This window comes from Dermacentor andersoni, chromosome 1 (genome assembly GCF_023375885.2).
Source record: "Dermacentor andersoni chromosome 1, qqDerAnde1_hic_scaffold, whole genome shotgun sequence".
In the NCBI taxonomy this organism is placed as follows: domain Eukaryota; kingdom Metazoa; phylum Arthropoda; class Arachnida; order Ixodida; family Ixodidae; genus Dermacentor; species Dermacentor andersoni.
This window is the reverse complement of record NC_092814.1, coordinates 214,820,632-214,844,303: the sequence shown is the minus strand read 5'-3', so window position 1 is coordinate 214,844,303 and position 23,672 is coordinate 214,820,632. Positions and strand designations below refer to the sequence as shown.

The 23,672-nt window shown below is 45.3% G+C and overlaps 1 protein-coding gene across 3 annotated transcripts in view; it reads right to left on the bottom strand.

Annotated features, from left to right (window-relative positions):
• pins (G-protein-signaling modulator pins) overlaps positions 1–23,672 on the bottom strand; it is a 93,637-nt gene that overhangs the window by 19,280 nt on the left and 50,685 nt on the right. For all 3 annotated transcript variants that reach the window (XM_050196222.3, XM_055063157.2, XM_050196223.3), the window contains 2 exons: positions 14,372–14,582; positions 4,801–5,012 (listed from right to left, as the gene is read on the bottom strand). In XM_050196222.3, the coding sequence (XP_050052179.1) occupies positions 4,801–5,012; positions 14,372–14,582 (423 nt within the window). The remainder of the gene's footprint in view (positions 1–4,800; positions 5,013–14,371; positions 14,583–23,672) is intronic.

Here is a 23,672-nt window from a genome sequence, read left to right as displayed (position 1 = left end):
CTGCCACTGAACACGATGGCAGGCTTGCAGCCCATGGACACTACCGTGATCGCCAATTTTAAGGACATGTATCATTACTGCTTCCTGAACAAGTTAGTTTAGTTGATGGACGTGGCCACATGCACAAGCATGGTGAAACCAGACTTGAAGACGAATCTACTTATGGCTGTGCAGTTTATCATTGGTGCGTGGTCCGAAGCAGGTGCTTCTACAGCGCAGAACCGCTTTGGGAAAGTGTGCTTTGTCCGAGGCAGCACTGACTTATATGAAGCCTGCGAAGCTCTCACGGATGAAGTGATGCCTGAATGCTGGTCCGCAGTCCACGAGGATGCTTCAGAACGGAAGAGTTTCTACATACGGACAATGCATTAAACACATCAGAACTTCTAATCGATGAGGCAACTGTCTTAAATGTGCTTGCATCGGACAGTGACAGCAACAGTGGCCGTGACAATGGCAGCAATGACACAGTAGGGCAGGCTGCCTCGACATTGTCCTCGCTGCAGATGATTCAGTCTCTCCAGGGCTTCATTTTCGTGAGGGGCTTTCCACTGCACTACGTGGAGCACTTCGATGCCTTGGAGAAGGATGTCGACAAGCTTCGCATAAAGCAAGCAAGGCTGACGAACATAGGGTTTGCTTGTGCAAGCCAGCTAAGAAGTATGTGGCAAGATGCTTGTGGTAATTTCGCCCCAGTGTTTATTCTGGATTTATCAAGCTTAGAGGCTGCCATGGCAACCTTCTTGCATTTCTTAAAAGTCTCCTTTTAGGGCCACCAAAGCTATGCCTCGGGGGAGCTCGCAGGTCACTTGCCGCCTGTGGCCCCTCTTCGTAGTTGTTACAGCAGTACTATTCTTGAATGCCGACAGTTGTGGCTTGTTACACGCAATCAGAGCGCACAGGAAGCAGAGTTAAACAGTTAAATGAGTCAACACAATCAGCAGCTGGATGTAGGAAATTAGTGGGGAGGGGCACTGGCCTCCCCGCCATTACAGTTTTCTCACAACAGTTCTGCCATCCCCCTATTTTGCTTTATTTTCATGCAACCTGGTTATAACAATTATCAGTTATAACAATGGAATTTTCGTGGCACTTGAATAGTGTTATAAGTGGGTTTGACTGTATTATAGTAGTAATCCTCTTGTGTGAAGTGATGGCCGCAAATGTGTAGATCCTGGCACTGATCACATACAGTGCAGTCCACTCATTGCAATAATGTACCATATATATAACGATATATCGGTTATAATAGTGAGTTGACTTAAGAGTGTCAACTTACACGTTAGGGCTATAAGAAAAAAGAAACATAACGATACGTTATTCACTGCATATCGGATATAACGATCAAAATTTTGAACCTGGATGGCGTTTTCCATGCAGAATAATTGTGAAACTTGCATTCCTAAGTTCCCCTTAAATGAACGATGCCGAGACAGGGCAATTTGTTTGCCTACGCGCGTTCATATCTGCCGCCATTAACCGCTAGTCGCCTCACATCCGCGTCGCTCATGATCGAGTTACGTGCAAGACAAAAAAAAAAAAAAATTTGTGAAGCGAAGTGATGCCCGCCCTCTGTCCCATTCTCTGTGAGCGCAGACATGCGCCGTGGAAGCAGCAGCAAACAGCCAGGTTGATAGAAGATGGTGCCGACAAAGCACAATGTTGTATCACTTGAGACGAAGCTGCAGATTTTGTAAGGCCAGAAATATGAGCTCACACCGAAGCGCCACGATCATGACGGCTGCAACCAGGGGCCATGCCAATCAATGGAAAAGGCGGGCTTTGTGTGCCTGAGCAAAACCCCTGGATCCAACACGGTGGAAGCCGCTCACATTACTGAGCTCTGGAAGGATGTCGCTACTGATGAAACAGGTGGTGCTTTGATGGAGAAGTTTCTGAGTGTAGATAGTGCTGCCTCATTATACGAAGAGATCTCTGACGGGGTGATCGTTGTCAAGACAGATGGCGGCATTGTGCGACAGGGGCGACAAGATTGACAAGATTGACAATGACCCATCTTTGACACCGACCCCGATGTTCACACGAAGTGCACTGTCATCGATCGATTCGCTCATTGATTTCATGCATGCTTAATTATTGCCAATAATGTTCATGCAGCAGCTGGTGTTGTGAACCTGAAACTCCAGCGAAAGCAAGTGCGGATTTCTGACTATTTCAGCGTGCCTAACGCTTGATATGCTGTTCAGAGGTATAAATAAGCGTTTTACTTTTCACAGGCTACTTTGCACAGGCTACTTTGCAGACGTCTATTTTTAGCGAAAGTGGCAAATTTGGTTTCGGAGCTACAAATGTATGCTCGGCAGCTTTTTTTTACAGCAGTCCAGATATAGTGATGATCGGTTATAACGACTGGATTTTTCGTTCTCCTTGATATCGTTATAAGTGGACTGCACTGTACCGACAGTCCGATGTACTGTATCCACTCCATTCGCCTGCTGCCTAGCAGAGGGACACAAGCAGACACTTGCGTGCCAGAAGTGCTTGAGTGTAGTATTAAATTGTCGTTGCATATTCTCTTTCTGTTACTTCTTTTTTATATAAACAAGGTAACCAACATTCCAAATATTACAAACAACATTTGTTCACCGTATAGTTGGAAAAGTTATTGGTGACGTGTCCTTGGTAGCAAATCAGATAGCTCGTCCAACTGATGTCAGATAGACGACACGAGTCAATTGGGGTGGGGCAGCTGAAAACTCAGAAGAGTGGCACCGTTGAAATAGGTAGCAATGTACATTTTTGAAACCTTATAAATTATACGCTTTACACGGAGCGCTTAAATGTATCACTTAACAATCTGAAGGACCTACCCTAATGACTCAGTACATTTGTACAAAATTGTCAAAATTGTTTCAGGGTCGTCCCTTTGTGTGGCAACACTTTTCAAGCCACCATCTTTCTGTTGCAGGGTTGCATAGATCAATGGTTGGAGATGATTCTAGTGTAGGTCAAGGCAGCAATATTGAACTATTTAATATTTTAATCACGCAAACAAATCACTACATCGCTGGCAACTGCATCATTGCGCAGTAGCACTCGCCAGAACCATCACTGACATCACAACTCGCTGCTCTGTGATTGGATAAAAACTAAGTTGTAGATAACCACTGATGTGCAGCAAAAACGTAAAAAGTTAATTGATTTTCTTTTTGTTTGCTGTAATCTTTGTAATGACGCAAAGAGATAAGGCCGTAAAAGATCACTGCAACTATAAGACTAGGTAAGAGCACTGGCTGTTCTTTTGCCTACGATATGGTGGCATACCCCCGGACTCTGAGCATAAAATCTTCTCTTCTCACTGACTCATTTTGCCCGTTGTTCTTGTGGTGCAGGTTTGTCACCTTGGTGCATCGTTGTTGCCGCACCCTTTTTGTTTGTTTGTGGTGCAGCGCTGAACATGCCTTCAGCTTAACTGAAGAGACTACGTATAAAGACGTTGAAAAGTCCCAGGTTGCTCGACCAGCATCATCAGCACAGTGAAGTAACCAGAATCCATGAACATAGAACATGTAGGCAACCATGGAGTGCAAATTTCCGCTAAGTACGTGCTTTGGGCTCTTACCATTGGCAGTGAGGGGTTACCTCAGAGGGTGACAGAAATGGGAAAAAAAAAAGACCATGAAAAATTTGAGTTAAGGGTACGCATTTTTTCCCCTTGTATTTTGAAATTTCTCAGCGGAATAACTGCGGACTGTGTATCCCTATCGCTACCATTCTTGTTGCATTTATCTCTCCAACTGTCAATCTACGCAACCCACAAATGAAAAACGGTGGCTTGAAAAGTGTTCAAGGGCCCTTTTAAAGCGAGTGAATCTGTATGAATGAGGGGTACTGTGTTGTATTGCTCAAGCAACAATGGAGACAAAGCCAAGGCCACCAGGCCTAACCAGTACTGCTTCGTTGGAAGTTGGTGGCCAAAGTTACAGTTTCGTTGAGTTCAGTTCTGTTGAGTTGACAAAGATTTCTTTGCAGTGACAGTACAGCATTTGGGAAGCAGAAAAATAACCTCGACAATAAAACAGAGTGTATGGGTGGCAACATGAATGGCAGCAACCTTGTCATGGCTGCAATATTTTTGAAATCCCGTGTGGATCATGTACTAAAAAACCGAATGAGAGACCATACAGCGTCGAAATTTTCGGTCGCCATAATAGAGGGGTTTTGTGGAGTAAGACGAGTGCTGCAATGGCTTGATTGGAAAAATTGGGCATTAAAAAAATCTACACAACCACAGTTATATGCTGCAATTATATAAAGACTGCATGCCTGTCTCAAGCAAACCCAAGTGTTATCATTACAAGCATGCACAGGGTTATTCATTAGGTGCTGGAGGAAGGGGGTAGGGGAAGCAAACTTGAGGTCAGTATGTACTTCTGCCCCCACCCCTCAGATCCCCACAGCACCTTCTCAAGCCCACCTTTGCTCATAAGCAGCTAGCTTAGAAGCTGCCAAGCATCTCAAACAAACTTGTTCTAAAGGACATTAGATCAAAGTACTGCCACTTGTGCTCACCATTTGGTGCCTTCACATTTGACATTAGGCATGACACTGTTCAAAATTAATACCCCTGTGTTCATAGCAGCCAGGCACAAGATGCAACCTCACATTTAGTTAGCGGGGAGCACTGGCCTCTTTGCCAGGCTCCCATCCTGCTACCACCACACTATGCATACACCTTCATCTATCAATGTATCAATTTGGAAGCAAATCGCTCTCAATTCCAACTAACAAGCTCAAGAAACACAACTCAGCAAGTATGCTTGCTGTGTATCTGCTCACCTGGCACCGCACGATCATGTCAAAGAAGTCATCCTCAAGCACCGATCCAACAGACATGCGGTGATGATGATGCAGGCTATTGTTGTTGTGGTTGTTGCGGCGCAGGCCTGGCAGCTGTGGAAGGCTGGTGCGCTGCTCATCCATACGGCGGCTCTGCATGCCCACTATCAGGTCAAGCAGTTCCTCCCGAACACTAGCACTGTCCTCTGGGCCTGCAACAACATATGCAATGGGCTCACTTTAAAGCAGAGCACAATGCATCCTGGCCAACCTACAGTCAAACCCACTTATAATGATCTCAGAGGTAACGATTATGATTTTGAGACCCAGCCTATTGAAATGGCATTCAGATTTAGCAAACATTTTCAAAAGCATCTTACTGTTACAACGAACACTTAAAATCTAGTCGTGGTAGCAGGAGGGAACATGTGAAGTTTCGAAGCACGGAAGTGCAATTGAAATGGGAGCATTGCAGCACGCCTCCCGTGTCAGTCTAACGGCAACAAAGATACGACTGCAGAGATGAGTGAGCGCTCCATGCACATTTATGAAGCCGTGAGGAAAGTCGCTCACTTTCAACCATGCTAGGGTAATCATGTTTTCAAGTAGTCTCCAGCATACTTCAGGGCAAAGCAGCAGAGTACAGCAGCCTCTGAGATAACAATTATGGTGCTATCTCAGAGGCCACGACGGTGGTATTCTTGTTTTTGCGCAGTTCTCCGAGCTACTCTAAGTGAAGCGCTTCTCAGGACCTCATTAAAGTTCTTTGTCTGTCTGCCTGTCTCCGTGTGGCACCATATGCAATATAATTGGACGAGTTGGACCAAAGGCCAATCACATGTTGCTATCTTATTGTTCCTGTCAATATTCACGCCGCCCAAGTCAGCGAGAATGCGGCACGACACACTGCTGCCATGCAAAGTTGCAAAGAGTCAGCGGTTACTGCACCGTTATCGAGAGATCGTGGTTCCCTAACGGTTCATTTACGTCACTGCTGAAAACGATTCGGAACGGCAACCTACCTTTCAAACTTCATACTCTTACGGCCAAAGCAACACAGAAAACATAACTTCCCGGCTCTCGGCGTGCGCATAGTTGATGCTAGCTGTTACGGCAAGACCTTTGCAAAATGCCGGCATATAGCAGTAGTTTCTGCTTCCAGTCAACTAGAATACTTTCCTATCACATGCAGAATCTACTCCTGTCCCACTGAAAACAAAATAAATCACAAGCTCTTCAAGAAAAAATGGCGGCAACTGCGCTTGTAATTTCGAAATGGCAGGTGATCGGAACCAGCCAGGCTACGAAAGAGCCACGACGACCCATTTCACACTTTAGATAACGTTTTTAAAATAAACTTACAGCAAGATGTAGGAACGTGCCAAGAACAAAAATGAAGATACTGAATATATAATTTTCTGACCAAAGTGGCATCGAACCGTAACTGCCAATGCCAGCTTTATTGTTGTTAATTTTTGTTCATTTTGAAGTTTAAGTTCACATATAATGTAGTAATGATACAATGATCACTTTTCACGGAACTATCGAGTTCATTATAAACAGATTTGACAGTACTTAGAGGTTTTACCATGCAGTGAACCCACTTCTTGAACCCCTTAAGTGAATACAGTAAAATTACATTGATACGCTGCTGTTTGAATGAATGTGTGGTGTTTAGTGGTGCAAGGGCTTTTATGGAGGTTGATTTTAAATCCATTTTTGTCTGCCCCCTTGGACACCTTGTTCAAGCCCTGCTGTACCTGTCTCTCGCATAATGCAAGGCTACAGGATTTAAAGCCTATTTGAATGTCGTCCACATAGACGGAATAAAAAATGGCCGGTGGTAATGAAGCATGAAGCGTGTTCATCTTCATGATAAAGAGCGTGCGGCTAAGCACGCCTCCCTGGGGTACACCAGTTTCTTGTATAAAAGGTTCTGACAATACGTTGCCAATTTTCACATGGAAGATACGATTCGACTAGTAGCTTTCTCTTATGTTTAGCATATTTCTGCAGATGCCCGTTCCCGGCAAGTCTTGCAATATACTGTAACGCCACATCGTGTCATACGCCTTCTCCATAATGAGGAATATCGATAAGAAAAACTGCTTATTTACAAATGCATCGCAAATATATCCTTCAATGTGCACAGGATGATCAGTTGTGAACTGCCCTTCTCTGAAGACACACTGATAGGGATCAAGTACATTGTTGAGTTCAAGGAAATATATGAGGCTACGAGTAATTATTTTTTTAAAAAGCTTACACAGGCAACTTGTAAGAGCTATCGGGTGATAACTTGCCGCCAAGGAAGGGTCTTTACCCTGCTTCAAAACAGGGACCACAATCGCTTCTTTCCATGTGGATGGAAGGTATGCAGCAGCTCAAATAGTGTTGAAAAGTGCGAGTAGCGTAACTTGTGTGTCAGTGTGCAAGTTTTTGATCCTGTCATACATGACTCTGTCAGGTTCTAGTGCAGAGCTCTTGCATGCGATCAACGCAGCTTTCAGCTCGACAATACTGAAAGGCCGGTTATATGGTTCGTTTCTGTCTGCATTTACATAAGACTGGCTTAAGTTATTCTATTTGTTTGTATTTAAGGAAGGATTAAGAATAATGGATTGAGCTCGACACATGCTCAATGTGCTCCCCGAGAGAGTCTGCCTGGCCTTGCAAGGTATTCCCTTGGTCGTTCACCAGAGGCAGCAGATGGATTTGCTGCCCTTTTAGTTTTCTTAAGCCATTCCACACTTTCGCTGCGTGTATGAATTAATGCCCGAGAGGAACCTCATACCCGTGTCACACGGGCACCCATGAACACCTTAAGGATAAGGAAGCGCAAGACTTCCTAAGGGAGTTCGACCTCAAGGAAGTTGTGGTCATGTCATACAACCAATAAGAAATTCTTAAAAGTAGCTGCCAGAGGCGCACTCAGCAGTGTTTGGGTTTTGTACAAGTACAAGAACGTAACTTCTAATTATGCTCGTAGCCATTATAATTAACGCTCTTTTAATAAAAAAACTTATTTAATACAGTTGAACCTACTTATAACAATTTTCAAGTGCCACGAAAATTCCATTGTTATAACCGATAATTGTTATAACTAGGTTGCATGAAAAAATCAAAATAGGGGGATGACAGACCTGATGTAGGAAAACTATAATCGCGGGGAGGCCAGTGCCCCTCCCCACCACTTTCCTCCATCCGGCTGCCGATTGTGTTCACTCATTTCCCGAGCGGTTCCTGCTTCCTGGGCGCTCCGATCGCGTCTAAAGAGCCGCGGCTGTCGGCGTTAAAGAATGGCACTGCTATAACAACTGCCAAGAGGGGTCACAGGTAGCAAGCGATACGCGAGCACCACCGAGGCATCGCTTTGGTGGCCCAAAAGGGGCTTTTTCGAAATTGCAAGAAGGCTGCCGTGGCAGCCTGTCAGCTTGAGATATCCAGAAGAAACGCTGAGGCGAGGTCGCCACAAGCATCTCACCACGTACTTCTCACTGGCTTGCACGAGAAAACCCTATGTCCGTCAGCCTAGCATACTTTACACGAAGCTTGCTGACATCCTTCTCCAAGGCATCCAGGTGCTCCACATAGTGCAGCGGAAGGTTCCTCGCGATAACAAAGCCCGGGAGGGACTGAATCATTTGCCTGGCCTCCTGTGAGGACAACGTTGAGGCAGCTTGCCCTATCGCATCATCGCTGCCGTCGTCACCGTCGCTATCCAATGCAAGCACGTTTGCGACGATCGCCTTATCGGTTAGAAGCACTTAGTTTCCAAATCTATAGCCGTGTGCTTTATTTTCACCAGCAACGTCGTTCATTGCCGATGATCGGTGGGTGCATCAGCCATCTCCCATTTCGGCGGCGAGTCAAACGAGGCTGAGAAACTGCGTGGCCAGGAACGATTTCGATGCAACCAACAAAGACGAACACGAATGAATAAGCTGTTAGCAGAACTGCGCTAAATAAAAAGCCAGCGAGCAACATGCGAGCAGCGCAGTTGGTGCAGTCCGTTCGTATTTTAAAGGGTGGGGCGGTGTAGAGCTATGGGCGCAGCCTATTCGTGTTTGGAGGGGTGGAAAGATGACGGAAGAGAAGCGCGCGGAGATGGCTGGAAAATGAGCGCCCGGCGGCTGTTGAAGCAGCGGCCCATCGTGCAGCAGCTCGAATTTCTCGTTTTCTTTTTTTTCTTTTCAAGGATTTTGCATTTCACTACCTTTTGGCTCGGGCAGCCAGCAGCCAGACTTCATCATTATAAACAATAATGCGTCATCGGGGCACTGTAGTAAGTGTGTTATTTCATAACGAAAAACATACAAAAGTTGACGGTGCAGGAGCTTGTCATTTAAAACCGGTATCGTAATAAGTGGGTTTGACTGTAGATTTGATGCAATAAACATACACCTCGTTAAATATCAAAGTGCGCTCGCTAAATGTAGCAGTGCTGACAGCGACGCTAGCCATCCTGTGCTTATCTGTGTTTTCCTTTGTGGCGTGGCGAGTTACCTCTAGGTTCTGCTACCCGAACTACTGCAAACTATACTGAAACACAACATTCCGTGTATGGTGACCTCCTGAGCTTTTCTTTTGTCTACTGTGCCAGTGTCAGTCATGAGTGACCACACCGACCACTGCACGACTAGCACGACATGTTCACATGAACCCGACGCGAGTGGGTCGAGTCGGAATTCAAGCTGACCGAACCAGACCTTACCATGTTAACGTGAACTCGCTTCCGACGAGTCAGGACAACGATGGCATACAGAGTCGAGTCGAGACATGAACGTGTTGAAACCGGGCTTCCTGTTCCCACTGCAGTCTGCAACAGCTCTATTTCATGGGTCTTATCGCTACGATGAGGTTGCACTGCCCAGTGCCTTGTCCTGACCTTGCCCTGACACTATACCCGCTGCCACTGCATAAATCATGATATCCCAGTGTTCCCACACCAGTCTTGGCACTGGCAGGCCGGACCCATCCGCATTTACATGTACACTGCAAACGAGTCGGGCAAACTCAGCCCAATTCAATGCTCGTTCAGTCCGACCTGCGAGCATTTACATGAACTTGACAGGCAGGTTCCAGTCCGACAAGCCGCCTCAACCGATTCGGTTGGGTTCATGTAAACGCTGAAAGACGAGAAAAACATGATGCCAGCGGCCTAGGTCGAGAGGATTGTGCAGCAGCAAGCATAACTGTTGCTGGATTGTGCTTGGACATTTATTTAATTCAATAGAAACATTCTAAACACACGCTACATTACTTTTAATGCAAACAATAATTATCACTTTTACAAGAAAAAGTATGGGCACGAGACTACTCCCTTCAGCCGCCGAGGGAGGTCGGCGATCTCCCTTGACCAAAAGCTCATTTAAACTCCCTCAGCGGGAAGGGCGACTGTGTGACACCGAGTGCATCTCCCTCGAGATAAAGATGACGGAGTTAAAAGGAGTTTGCGGGTGCCCGTGTGACAGGGGTATCACCCAATTTTCTCTCTTTGCCTGACGTCGTGTCTGCCTTCCCTGTGATTGAATTTGTTTAAATTGAATTATATTTTCGGCATTTGGTGATCTGCCCGATACGCCTCATGCCTTGATCTGCCTCTTTCGCACCTCTCTAGTCTTCGTTCCACCAGGGAACACATCTTGTAAGTGAGCAAACATTCGTTTGCGGGATAAGCTTTTCGGCTGCATCGATAATAAAAGCGGTAACATATGCAACAGAATCATCTATAGTAAGATCATGTATAAAATCTCGTGGTAAATGATTCTTTAAAATGCTCCCAGTCTGCCGATGCTAATTTCCAAATAGGAACATGGGGAGGGTTGTTGTATTGCATCATTGAGTTTAAAGTTACAGGGAAGTGGTCACTTCCAAAAGGATTATTGATGACATTCCATTCCAGATGAGGTAGAAGAGAAGCAGAGCCCATTGCTAGATCTATCGATGAACATGAGTTGTGTTGGATGCTATAATAGGTTGGTTCCTTTTATTAAACAGGCAATCACCAGATGTAAGAACAAAATTTTCAATGAGTCGGCCTCTTGCGTCGCGTCACGCATCTCCCCATAACGTGTTGTGGGCGTTAAAATCACCCACAAGTATGTAGGGTTTCGGAAGTTGATTTATGAGGTTACCAAAATCTGTTTTTTGGAAGTGATACCGTATTTACTCGCATAATGATCGCACTCGCGTAATGATCGCACCCCTGAATTTTGTCGTCAAAATTTGATTTTTTTTATTTCCCGTGTAATGATCGCACCCTGAACTTGCCGCAGCGATATGTCGTGTGCCAAGTCTAGCTAATAATGATCGTGCTTACCATCTGTCGAATGCTACGCGAACGACTCGTCTGCACGCACCAAACATTAAGTAGATGCCTCATTTCATTACTTTCATCACTTTCCGCACTTCCATGGCAAAAAGACGTACAACCAAACTTGCCTTTATTATGGGTAGGCTTTATAATGGTTGTGGTCAACAAAAACAAAAAAGGCGCCTTTCGATTCTTTTCATCTGCACTCGTGAGCACGCAACAAATCGCGCGCGGCAATCATAGTAGCCACGTTTACACTGATACGTTAAATGTGTACCCTATTCATACGCCGACGCTTTTAACACAGCTAAGATATTCGCCTACCCTTAGCGGAAACGTGCCATGTTAGGATAGTAGTGAAGACAGATGCCGCAGTTTCCGCAGCACGCCAGCCACGTGTTTCTATGTCACTGGCAGCTAAGCATGCCCATCTCTGTTTCTGTCCCCTCAAAGTGGACATGGCTACGTTATTGCCGCAAACTTGCCGATATTAACGATATTATTCATCACTGATACGGAAAAAACTGTTTCAATGTACGTAATGTACTCACGAGAAGAAAAAAAAAAAGATCGCGTTCGGCTTGCTCCGCCGGCCGCCATTTTTGTTTTGGTGTCCCGCACCCGCATCCCGCAGCAAACGCGGGACGAAAAAAAAAATTAGTTTTTTTTCACGCGGGAAATTTAACCCGCGTAATCATTGCAACCCTGAATTTGCGTCAATTTTTCTGACAAAAAAGTGCGATCATTATGCGAGTAAATACGATAGTTTGGGGGTATATACAGTGAAACCTCATTAAACTGTAGTTGGCCGGAGCTTGGAAAAAGTGCCTACTAAAAGGTAGTACTGCTTAACCAAAATAGCATGAGATCGCCCACTTACCTGTCAAAAACGGAACTCGAAGAGAGTGCAATGAAAGGGAGAAAACATGCACTATTTATTCACTTCGCGCGACAAAAGTGTTATTTTCGTTTGATGCCGCCGCGGCCTAGTAGCGACGACAGCGGCCTCAAACTTACTGAAGCTGCGAGCCAGCATTTCAGCCAGCCTCCTTGGCAAACACTCGCATGGCAGATTCCTTGTTGGCGTTGCATATTCTCCGTGCACCTTTTTCTTTGTGGGATGCTGTTGTCATCACGACAATTGCATTCATGAGGCTGACGTAACGCGCAGCTTCTGCCACTGTCGGGACTGAATCGCCCATGCTGTCGCTTCCTGTGTCGTCCTCCTCACTGTCGCTAGCACTTCGGCAACAACAGAGGCAACGATGGCAAAAAGTCGAACCTCGTAGCCAAAATCTCTTCGCGGTCGCAGCAGCGCTACCGAGCAACTTCTTCGAATTCCAAATGCCACACACCGTAGTCAACAGCAGATCCCCGTCGTGTGCCAGCGCTGACTTCTTCATGTCATGTTTGATAGCACGGATGATGTCTAATTTTTCTTCTATGCTGAGCACCCGGCGTCTTTTTTTATCCGAGCTTCGGCACGACGCAAGTCCTCGCTTGCACGACGCCACAATGCTCTCTGGCACAGCGCCGAAATCATGTTGATGTTGATGTGGCTTCACGCGCAAACACACAGGGCGCTTGAAGGCCGTTGTTCTGATCTCTGAGGCTTGTTGTTCTGCCGAGCCGCCCAGTGGAGACGACGCACTGCCATGTTTGCGCGACGAAAAGTGGAAACACTACGTATTAACCGATACGTACGCAATAAGCCGGTACAGTTTATGCGGATACAAAACACATTATGTTCAATGGCCACTGAGTCGGGGATTCGGCTTTACTACTTTTAAAACGAAACTACTGTTTAAGTGGGTACGGTTTAATGAGGTTTTACTGTATATGGAACAAACAGTTACCCACTTATTGAAAAGAACTCCTCTAACTGACACTGCCTAAAGGGGTGTCTGTAAGGCTGGCGTGGCAACAAGCTTCGTCACGGTCCTTTCGGAAGATAGCGTACTGCCAAAGAAAGTTTGTGTGCGTTTTAGATGCGTCTCTTGAACACACAGCAACTTTGGATTATGTTTGTGTAGGAGTTCTCTAATATCGTCAAGGTTATGAATGAGTCCTCTAACATTCTAGCTGCCACTGCCATGATTTCTCACTCCAGTGTTTTTCAGCGAGCTTCCGCGGTCATCGAGCGAGATGTGTTGATATTTACCTGTGCGCGTGACACTGCACTTGTTCATTTAGTTAGTAAGCGAATGTTTACAGGCTTATACGGCCGAAAAAATTACTATCCTTACTTCATATCGCTATCTACTAATTTACCATCGCAATCGATGCTTCGTTTTTTGGGCGAAACTGCTTTTTTTTTTCTCCGCGCCAGCTGGCGCGACGAACCCGTGGATGGAGCAAGAGCCATCTCGACGCCGGGCACGTCAGACCATGTTGGCCGCGTCCGGTTACGTTGGCTGCACCAGTGATTCGAAGTATAGATTTTGTTGTTCATGCCAACGTGACGTAGCACGTGTGCGGGCATGCTCGCACCACGTCGGACTATATAGACGCCTTAACTGAGTGATTTATTTCTCTGACTTTCATTAGTTTGAATTTTGTATAATTCGAATTTTCGTGGCATCCTCACGGAATTCGAATTAACGAGATTTTACTGTATATAATCAATATCACAATAAAAGCTGCTTTGGGGTAGCGATAAGCACTTTTGGTGCCTTATCGAACATACTGTGTAGAGTGATTCAGGTGCAAACAGGGGAGCACATGAATTTTGTGCAGCTTGGCAAAAAGCAAAAGGCCAAAACAGCTACGACCAACTCTGATGTAACGTACACCACTTGTGGCAAATCACAGTTGGTCGTACATGTTCATGGCCTTAGCTTTTCAGCAATGGAGATGTACGACCATTCCTCTTGGACCAGGATGAATTTTTCTTAAACTACAAAGCTTTCTTTCCGAGAAACCTGTATGGGTTTCCTTCAAAGCTCCGTGATACTGTCAGGTGGATGGAAATTTTTACATTTAATAATTGGCAATTCTTGGTCAAATTTAACGTCTGCCACTGCCATAAATCTTGCTGGTAAAAGGTGTCTCATTGCCTTAAATTCCATCTAAAATATAGTTGAAATATACTTGATGACACAACTGGTACACAATATATGTGTTTCAGTCAATGTAGCTTACCAAGTAGAGACAAAGATAAATAGAAAGGGTGAAGTGTGACTGAAACGTGCACATGTGCGCGTGAATGTGCTTTCCAGGTAAATTTCACCATGTAGGAGACTTAATAAGTCACACCTGAACTTGTTGGGCTGGGATATGGAGGTGATCCATTGGGCAATACATTCTCCTTATTCTCCAGCGGTGTGATGGAACAGCGCTGATCATCCATACGCTTGCTCTGGAACTCGCTTAGCAGCTCAAAGAAGGCATCCTGATCCATGTCACTTCCAGACCGTTGCTGCTTTTGAGCATCAGTGGGCACTTCTTGCTTTGTTGGTTTTGTATTCTGAGGATGAAAAAAATGGCACAGTTATTGCATGACAGCTGCTTAAAACCAAACTATTAAAGGTGAATAAGGTGATTCATGTAACAGACGTGAGCAGGAAGTAAGTTATACAGCACATGCGAAGTTTTTTACCTGTCTATGTACTGCTTTATTCAATTATTGAGCCACAATAATAACTAAACATCTTTCTCTGGCAATTTTTAGAGGGGTACGAATATTTGAATGCGCCAATTCACAATGAAACAGCCACTTATTCAGTTTCACAAATATTCAGTACACTTGGATGACAGGCTCAAGGCTGGAGCCGGGCTGCACAGCCCCTGCCAGTACAATGGCTGCCCATACCAGGGGTGACTAATCAATGCAACCAAGGTATACGACATGGATGAACACAACAATAGAAGCTGCAGCAGTATGCAGACAGAGAGAATAGAGTGTTCATAATTCATTATTCATTAATCGAGAGTGTTCATAATTCTCTATGACATGTTGTTCCTGAAACGATTGAACAACTGGCTATGACTATGGCCCATGCCTTCATTTTCAAATGCAAGTTTTAGTATAGAATCAAAGGTAAACATTAAGCAGATACATGTCTAGTTTGGGACAATTGAACTAAAGAGAAGGAAGAGGAAAATTCCAACCAAAATTTACTTTAAATACCCTACGTTCCGGACCCTGACCGGCTCCTTCTTCAGAGGTTAGATGGCGTGAGGCGTAGCAGTGCTTATATGCATTTTTGGTGCTTTGAGAGCCGCGCAGACACTTTTTGTAGACTGAGTGTAAATGGTGGGTAGTGTTTATGATGAATAATTGATGCCACCCGGCATCTTCTGGTTTTGCCAAGATTCCAAAAGGAGCCACCGCCAATGCTTGTTTCCTCTCTCCAAGACAACAGCGCTGCCAAGCTAATCTAGTGATCAAAAGGGGGGAAAAAAAAAAAAACAACAGAGCCACAGCACTGTGTTCTCTGTTTGGGTGGCGAAGGTCATTGTTGTTCTGATGAATTCTTTGCGGGAGGTTCTTAGTCTCGCTAATATACAATGCGGGGCATTTGGTGTAGTTAATCTTGTACACAATTCCCTGTGCCTTTTCGTCATGAATGCGGTCTTTTGGACAAGGGAGGAGGCTACCAACCATAGCGAGAGACTTGTGAGCGACGTCATCTCAGTCCCTCGCCCCACACGGGCTAATGTTTCGCTGATGCCTCGAACATATGGTATTGAGACACAGCACAGTGAATAAATGCCTTTGTATAACCGTTCATCCCAAGGTCATGGATTACCATGTTCTATTCTTCCTTCTGGAGGTGCCACAATGAGCAAATTCTTTTGGCTCTCTTTACAAGGCTTCGGACTACAGAAAACTTGTGGCAGGTGGGGTGATTAGAATTAAAATGAAAATATCGTCCTGTATGCGTTGGTTTTCTGAATGCGGAAAAGTACCGGTTCGGTTGCTCTCTTTTCACGAGGGCATCTACAAAAGGGAGAGAACTAGAATCTTCACTTTCCGCTGTAAACTGTATAGCCGGCAGTGTGTCAAAACAGAATGAAAAAACAAAAACAAAAAAAACTAAGGAAACAAAAAGAAAGAGAAAAAAAGGATATTTTAGATCGTAACGAAAACTTAACCAAAACACTTAGGGTTGTGCGAATAGTGGATTTTGAGTTCGAAGCGAATAGTGATTATGGCCAAATATTTTCGAATCGAATTTCGAATAGTTGTTAAGAAATACTTGGCCCAAAGGTGATACGCAAGAGCATTATTAGATGCGTGCAATTAAGTAGACTAACTTAATTGGTGAAAATGAGACCACAATAATTTCTAGTATGAATTATTTATTAGAACACAAATATGAAAGACTAAATGAAATGGGACACAGAGTTCAGTCAGTTGTCATGAAGGAATACAAGTTGTTCGACGTGCTCTGGAAGCAGGTGCTCCCTCCTGGTCGTCACAATGTTGCCTGCAGTTGAGAAGACCCTTTCGCTGGATGCCTGTGTATGGTGGATCCACACGACGGATGAAATCCGTCTTTTTCGCGACGGACGGCGCATCACGTGACTACGCGTCACGGATTTGTGCCGTCCGCGCGTCGTCCGCGACCCCCACGGACGGAAAATGCAGAGTTATTTTTCGCATTCGGATTTTGGGGGTCGAATGCTGCGGATTTAGCCTAGCATGTTCTACAGTCTGGCAACAAGCGCGGCTTTCGGATCTTTCTGAAACAGCTTCATCGCTGCTGACACCATTCGTGTCCAATTCGGACAAAACAACAGCCATTGCGGCCAACCGTCGTTTCCTTTCGATCTCCATTTTCATTCAGAGTGAAAACACCTATGACAAAGTCTTTGTTACACCGATGGCGCCATCTAGAGTGAGTAGAAACAAGCAATTATATTAACTTACGGCCACTGAGATCCGCCCGGGCCGCCGCAGCATCTTCGAGGCCATGTTCAGCCAATACAGCCACTCTAAGCCTACACGCCGAGAATCTGAGTATCGCTTTCGGAAACGGTGTCCACTCATCACGAATACATTGCTGTCGAAGCTTCTGGACACAAATTTAAACCAAATACAATCCTCAGTTTGAAAGTTACGGGCCACACAGTGGACGACGACGACTTGACAGGTTCGAGGCGGACGGCAGTCGCTTCGAGTGTAGCCGCCATCTTTATTTTTCCGGCGCGGTCGTCTACTCAGTCCGTCCGTCGTCTGGATGCGCTTCGCAGCCGGACGAGCGGCGCAATAAGCGTCCACGGCACAGATTTGCGCGGAGCCGTCCGTCGTGTGGATACACCAGTAGCTGGAATTGACAGGTACCTCTGCGCGACTATAGCTACCACATGGTAGAGTTGGGAGCCCAAGGTTGACCACCACAGAAGGGGATCCTCTGACCGACTGCAGTCTTTCCTCTGAAGCCATCTTCACTTATGAAATCGCAGCCCACACAGAGCATGCCTCTTCTTTGGTGCTTACGGCACTTTCATTCTCTCTGGCTTCTTCTGTCCCAGTTGGGTGCAGTATTTCAACTTCAGAAAGCAGCAGGCTACTCGCACAAACCTTTTCGCTTGGTGCGGAATGAAAAATTGCCTTATAATGGAGATCTACCAGTGTCGCCAGCACTAACAGTGGACACAGCTTCACATCCACAAACCTGGTCTTCAGACTTTGCAGGAGGCTGCCAGCAAAGGAGGCTGCCTCATTGGCTCCCGAAATGTACTCTTTCAGTGTAATCTCGGTGCACTCAAGCAAGGGTATCACCTGCGAGAGTGTTGGGTATGTGGTCACAGTTCTGTTGTTGCTTGCTGAATGGGCTGATGTACACTGACCAGCCCTGCCATTAGCTTCCACTCCGTGGACAACAGGTTTTCAACACTGTCTGACTCGGATAGCTCTGCAGAGATTGCAGTAGGAAGCTTAAGGAGCCTGGACATCATGGCATGTTCGGTATTCCAGCGCTTAGGTACGTCTTGCATGACTTCGAGGGGTTCAATCCCCATATTTTTTTGCATTTCTTGCAGTCAGACGCGTGCTCGAGTGCTACGTTTGTAGTGACCAACAATAGCACGTGCCTTTGCACATAGCTGAAAAAAAGGTTGTGCTTGCTTTTTTGCGTCAGTGATGCAGAGTGTGGGCGAAACACTGAACCTTGTGCCACTGGGAATGCTCCACAGCAGCAACGAAGTTTCTGCCATTATCAGTGACAATATATGTTGGCAAGTCTTCTGGAAGCTCCCAATCCCTAATCACATTCTGCAGAAACTGACGAATGTTCTCCGCGGTACAGTCTTCAGCCATTTGACCGCATGTTAGAGTGTAGGTGTGCAGCACGAACTTCCTGTCCATTATGTGGCATGTCACACTTAAGTATCTCTGACAAGCGCGCGAGGTCCAGCTATCAGTGGTCGAACTGTAGCACCTGACTCCAGCATCAATTATTGACCGGAGCGCTTTCATAACTTCAGCCTTTTTAGCGGCATACAAATCGAGAATGTGGTCCTTGAGGGCACGCTGTACTGTGGAATAGCGCACCTCAGAATTTCGACAAAGCCACTTTTCTCGACCACGCTGTAGGAGTGCAAGCCGCCCGCGATGAAGGTCGCAATCTTCTCAGTCAACTGCCTCGCTTTCGGTGCAGTCGATTTCAATATCGGCCAAAAATGTGATGAAACTGACGGCTGCGGCATAGACTGCCCAAAGGTCTTCTTTTGTCTTTCACGGGTGGTGCGTTCTTCTTCGTAGGCCGCATACAAGCTCGGATGCTTTTTCAGGTGGTTTGCAAGAGTGGTTGTTGTCCCTGTTGGCGTCTTCAGTAACTTTTTGCATTGCTCACACCGTCCTTCGTTTTTAGATGGAAGTTTACAGAATTACCTCCAGACTGGGCTTTTCACACTGTCGTCTACTTTACCAACCAACGAGGCTTCCGCCATTTTCAACTTTGACAATGTCGATGTCATTCTCATTCACCGAGCCTCAGCAACGTAAATAGTAAATATTATACAGTAGTACAGTATTATAGTAAATGACTACAATATTAAAAAAAAGGATAAATTAATGAAGCAATTATTTAAAAGAGAAAACATGTGTCAGATCAAAATAAATAGTTATCTTTATAAGAACCTCATATTCTAACTGTAGATTTGGCGCAGGTGAGAAAAGACTGCGGGCAACAAATGCGCCAAGATGGCGCCGCCCTATGCCGACGTGTATCGGCATATCATTGCTTTTTTTTTTTTTTTCTTGCAGTTGGTAAACAAAGTTGATTGAATGATTATAAACAGTATATTTGAAAGCTCTCACCATAATATTTATGCAGTTTTGCCGAACGTGTGAGTTTTCTTATCTTAAAAACTCTGCTCTACCGATTATTGGACAGTTAACAGACCCACGACCGTGAGTTTGCCAACACTTCGAAAAGCAAGAATATTACAACTGCCCTCGAAGTAAATATTGAATAGCGTATTATTCAAAAGTACTATTCGAAAATAAATATTCGCACAAGCTAGAAACATTATTTATTATCGTTTCGGAGTGAAATTGAAATATCTTTATCAGTTTTCAGTTCAAGGGAAAAGTTGGCAATCCGAAACAACTGACGTCAGGCAATGTCAGAATTGGCACATATCTCAGGGATCCGCATAAGCGCATATCTCAGGCAGGGAGAGCGTGGGCGCTAGCTGGTTGAGCGCTCCACTAATCCAAGCCTGCCGCTCGGTGCACTAGCAGATGGGCATCGCAGCAAAACCCAGGGCTTGCGTGCTGTTGCACATGGTGATCCCTTGGAACAAAGCGTGCTTCACCAGCAGATGTGCAGCTGTGGAGTGCTCTTCATGCTTCATTGTTTACTCAAGGCAACTAAATCAGCATCACCTGAGACTTATGGACAAGCAATTATGTTCCATGTCATCAGCTTTTTGACCGCCCAGAGCTGACAGGCGAGACAAGTGCTCGCCCGGACTACAACTGGGCCTGGTGCTGACGGTGACATGTAACAATGACGGCTCACTTCCAGACAACAACACCGCCCTCCGACTACTGCGAAGGACAGTCTCCCAATCTTGACAGATTGACTGTCATGAAGAGGCCGCCAATTGATGAAAAGGGTCATTGTTGAGGAATCCCGAGGGAACGGGATCGACATCAGCTTCACAGTTTGCTACGTGGTTGCCTCGTATTCGGGGGTGATTGTGCAACGTTGGAGGCCAAGGAGTCCAGCAAAAAGGTAAAGTCCGGCAAAAAGGTGGGATGTTGGGGGCAGGATATTGTGAACAGTTCGGCATTTGTGATTGGCCGAGAAGATGAACTGAATTGTCTCGAAGAGTGAAAGGGGGAAATAAATGGGATGAAAAGTGGATCTGTACTGCTGTGAGGGGAGGCTCGGACATAAAAAAGACTTTAGCATGTAGTGTGCTCCGAGAGATGGAGCCTTTTTTGTAAAACTCAATCATACACATTTGTATATAAACCTTTTTCTCATTTCTTGAACGTTGCTCAGGACCTTTCTTTCTCCTGGCATTTGACATGGCACCATCAATGGAACCTTTATGGCCTAGCGGACCCCCGACTTCTCAACAGTGCTGAAGAGCTTAATGTTTCGTTTTATACAGGTACAACGCTTTGTTACTGAAGTTTTATTGTTCATTCATGTTCGTTTAAGTTCGTTTTATTGGAATAGCGGTCTCCCATTTCGCTGAGTACACTCGATGACATGCTGCTTCTCAGATCTTGCTCAGTGCCTTGAGTCAAGGCACTGAGCATAATCTCAGAATTTATAATTCACTTACAGTGAACTCTCACATGAGTGAACTTCAAGGCACCCAAGGAAATAGTTCACTTAACTGAACATCCACTAAAATATAGAAAAGCATAGCGCACAGCAGACATCCGAATCAAAAGTGTGAAATGCAATTTGTGTAGTTATGTACATCAGTATCAACGATGTTCGTAACAGTTATGTTGCTACCAATCTCATTATGAAAAAAATAAATAAAAAGGACCACACAGAATCTAATTTTCATTTGCACTGGTGCTTTTAAAGTGCAAGAAGTAACAAACCTGTGGAGAGAGTAATGTTTTTGTGCACTTCCTCTGGCACAGCTTGTTGCTAAGACACACAGTCTCGCAACTTTCCAGAGCATCCTACAGCCTCGCCTAGAATTACAGGATTTGAATCTGCCTCTGCCATTGCATATTCCTCGTCGCACTCTTCTTCTTAGGGATGAACACTAGAAACACTTTCCAGATATGATAGTTCAGCACAGGTAACCGGCTCATTGTCACACTGCACATAGCCGCCGCTGGAGGGGCGATTTCGGGGCAGTGGGCATGGCTACGCCTGCGCTGCAGAGCACAAAACTTCGTTGAACTGATTTTAAAAATGAGCCCGGGTACACTGATCAAGTTCGCCCAACTGAAATATTTGCCATTCAGAAATTCGTTTAATTGTAAGATTTTTGCATTCAATGCATAGGGAAACTGCCGGAGATTTTGTAAAAGTTAGTTAATCTGAAATATTCATTAAACTGACGTTTGTACAAGTGAGAGTTTACTACATTGAGAAAAATAAATGCTATATTTTTATAATCACTCTGCTTTGAAAACTTTTGCCTGCGAACTAAAACCATTACGAACCGTTACAGATAACTTTTTCTTTTTTTTCGTTCCGGAGCAGAACCAGAACGGAACTTTTTTCAGTGGAACGAAACTAAAACCAAAACGAAAAACATTTCGTTGCGACGCCCTGATAACCGGCCCTATGGAGTTCAGGTGCGCAAGCAAATTGTCCACCACGGATGACGTCACCACGCAAAAATAATCGTCCATGTAGTGCACAAACATTTTTGCCTTGGGGGTGAAAGTACAATGCATCCACTTTTCGATGTCCTGCATGGCGAGCGCGGCAACTGTGACCGAGATTGCAGCACCCATAGCAGTTCAACTAGTCTGTTTGTAGAACTGGTTGTTGAAAGAGAAGCAAGTTTCCCCAAATAAATGTTTGTTGGAAGTTAGTGCTCTGTCTTTTCTTGTAATCTTCTCACATGCGCTATTAAAAATCCTTTACCATGGTACAGTCTACGTTCGTTACAATGGACCCACGTACAACAGACTTTCGGATATAACGGACCACATTTAAACTATAGTTTGCTCTACCTATCTAATTAATGCAACAAAGTTTGCTTTTAACGGACCGCGCTACAACGGAGTATCAGCTACAGTGGATGAAATTAGAGACAATTTTTGTCAAAATCGGGCATATAAAACGGACTTTTGCCGTGTCTACATGGGTTGACAACAGACTTACGAGGGTCAGCCGACAAGCGCAGCTCAATATCATGTGCGTGAAAAAGGAAAGCGAGGCGGCAGCGCGCCGTCTTTTCTTGCGCATAAGGCACGAGGGGGGGGGGGGGGTGGTCTACTCCAGCAGCTGCTGCTTATGGCACGGCTGTGCGGGCGCTATATCTTGAAAGCAATCTGCAATGTGGACAAAGTGTGCCCAGTGCTGGTAGCTTTGTATGCTCTATGCTTTTGATGTTTAGTTTGCATTGAAGCGAGAAACAGCACGATGGTCAATTCACTCGCTGCTGCTACCGCACTTCCTCACACCAACGTTCCAACAGCAACTTTCCGCGGTCATCGAGCGAGAAGCGTTCATGTTTACCTGTACACGTGTGACACAGTGCTTGTTAATTTATTTAATAAGCGAATGTTTACAACTTTATATGGCCGATAAAGCTATTATCCTTACTTCACATATCTGTCTACTAATTTGCTATCGCAATCGATGCTTCACCTTTCGGGTGAAACTGCGACTTTTCTTGTTTGTTTTTTACTTTAGACGTTCGTCACTCGCTCTTTTCAATAACTTTGCTACACATCGCAACCAAAGTTTCGCAATAGAGGCGTTTCGGATAATATGAACTTCGGATAAAATGGAAATTTTTTGTCGTATTATCAGGGTCCGTTGTAACTAGAGTTGACTGTATACAAACAGGCCCAAATTGCTGTGGCTGAGAAGTGCTTCAAAGGCAGAATTCCAATAACCGACAGATGCGATTAATAGAAAGGGCAGTGCAATCCTTCAGTGTGGGGTCATGTTCGAGCGCACGTGTCCCAGAAAGCGCGAGGAGCATAGGCAGACTAGTGAACAGCGAAACCATATCAAAGGTCCCATTCAGTTGTTTTCAGCAGGACTCACACTGGACTCCCTTTCCACCAAGTGTCCCAAGTGGAAATGGCATGCTGGCTCCCCACCTTCCGCCCTAGCGCGTACGAGATTAAGCCACCATCCTCGGTGCACCGTCGCACACTTTCACTAGTACATGCAGCATACTGCACGCGGCAACGATGTTATTGCCCTTGGACTTTATGCACAACATCACAGCAACAGTGATGGCACTTGTGAGTGTCCATATAGTTACTATTGCAATAAAACTTCCCGGAAAGAATTTGTCAACACAAGAATGACCTTCGCCACCTAAACAGAGAATGCAGTGCTGTGGAAGAACACTGCGAGCTTTTTCATCACCAGATTAGCCCCAACGGCGCTGTCGTCTTGAATCAAGAAAACAACCACCGGCAGCGGCTCCT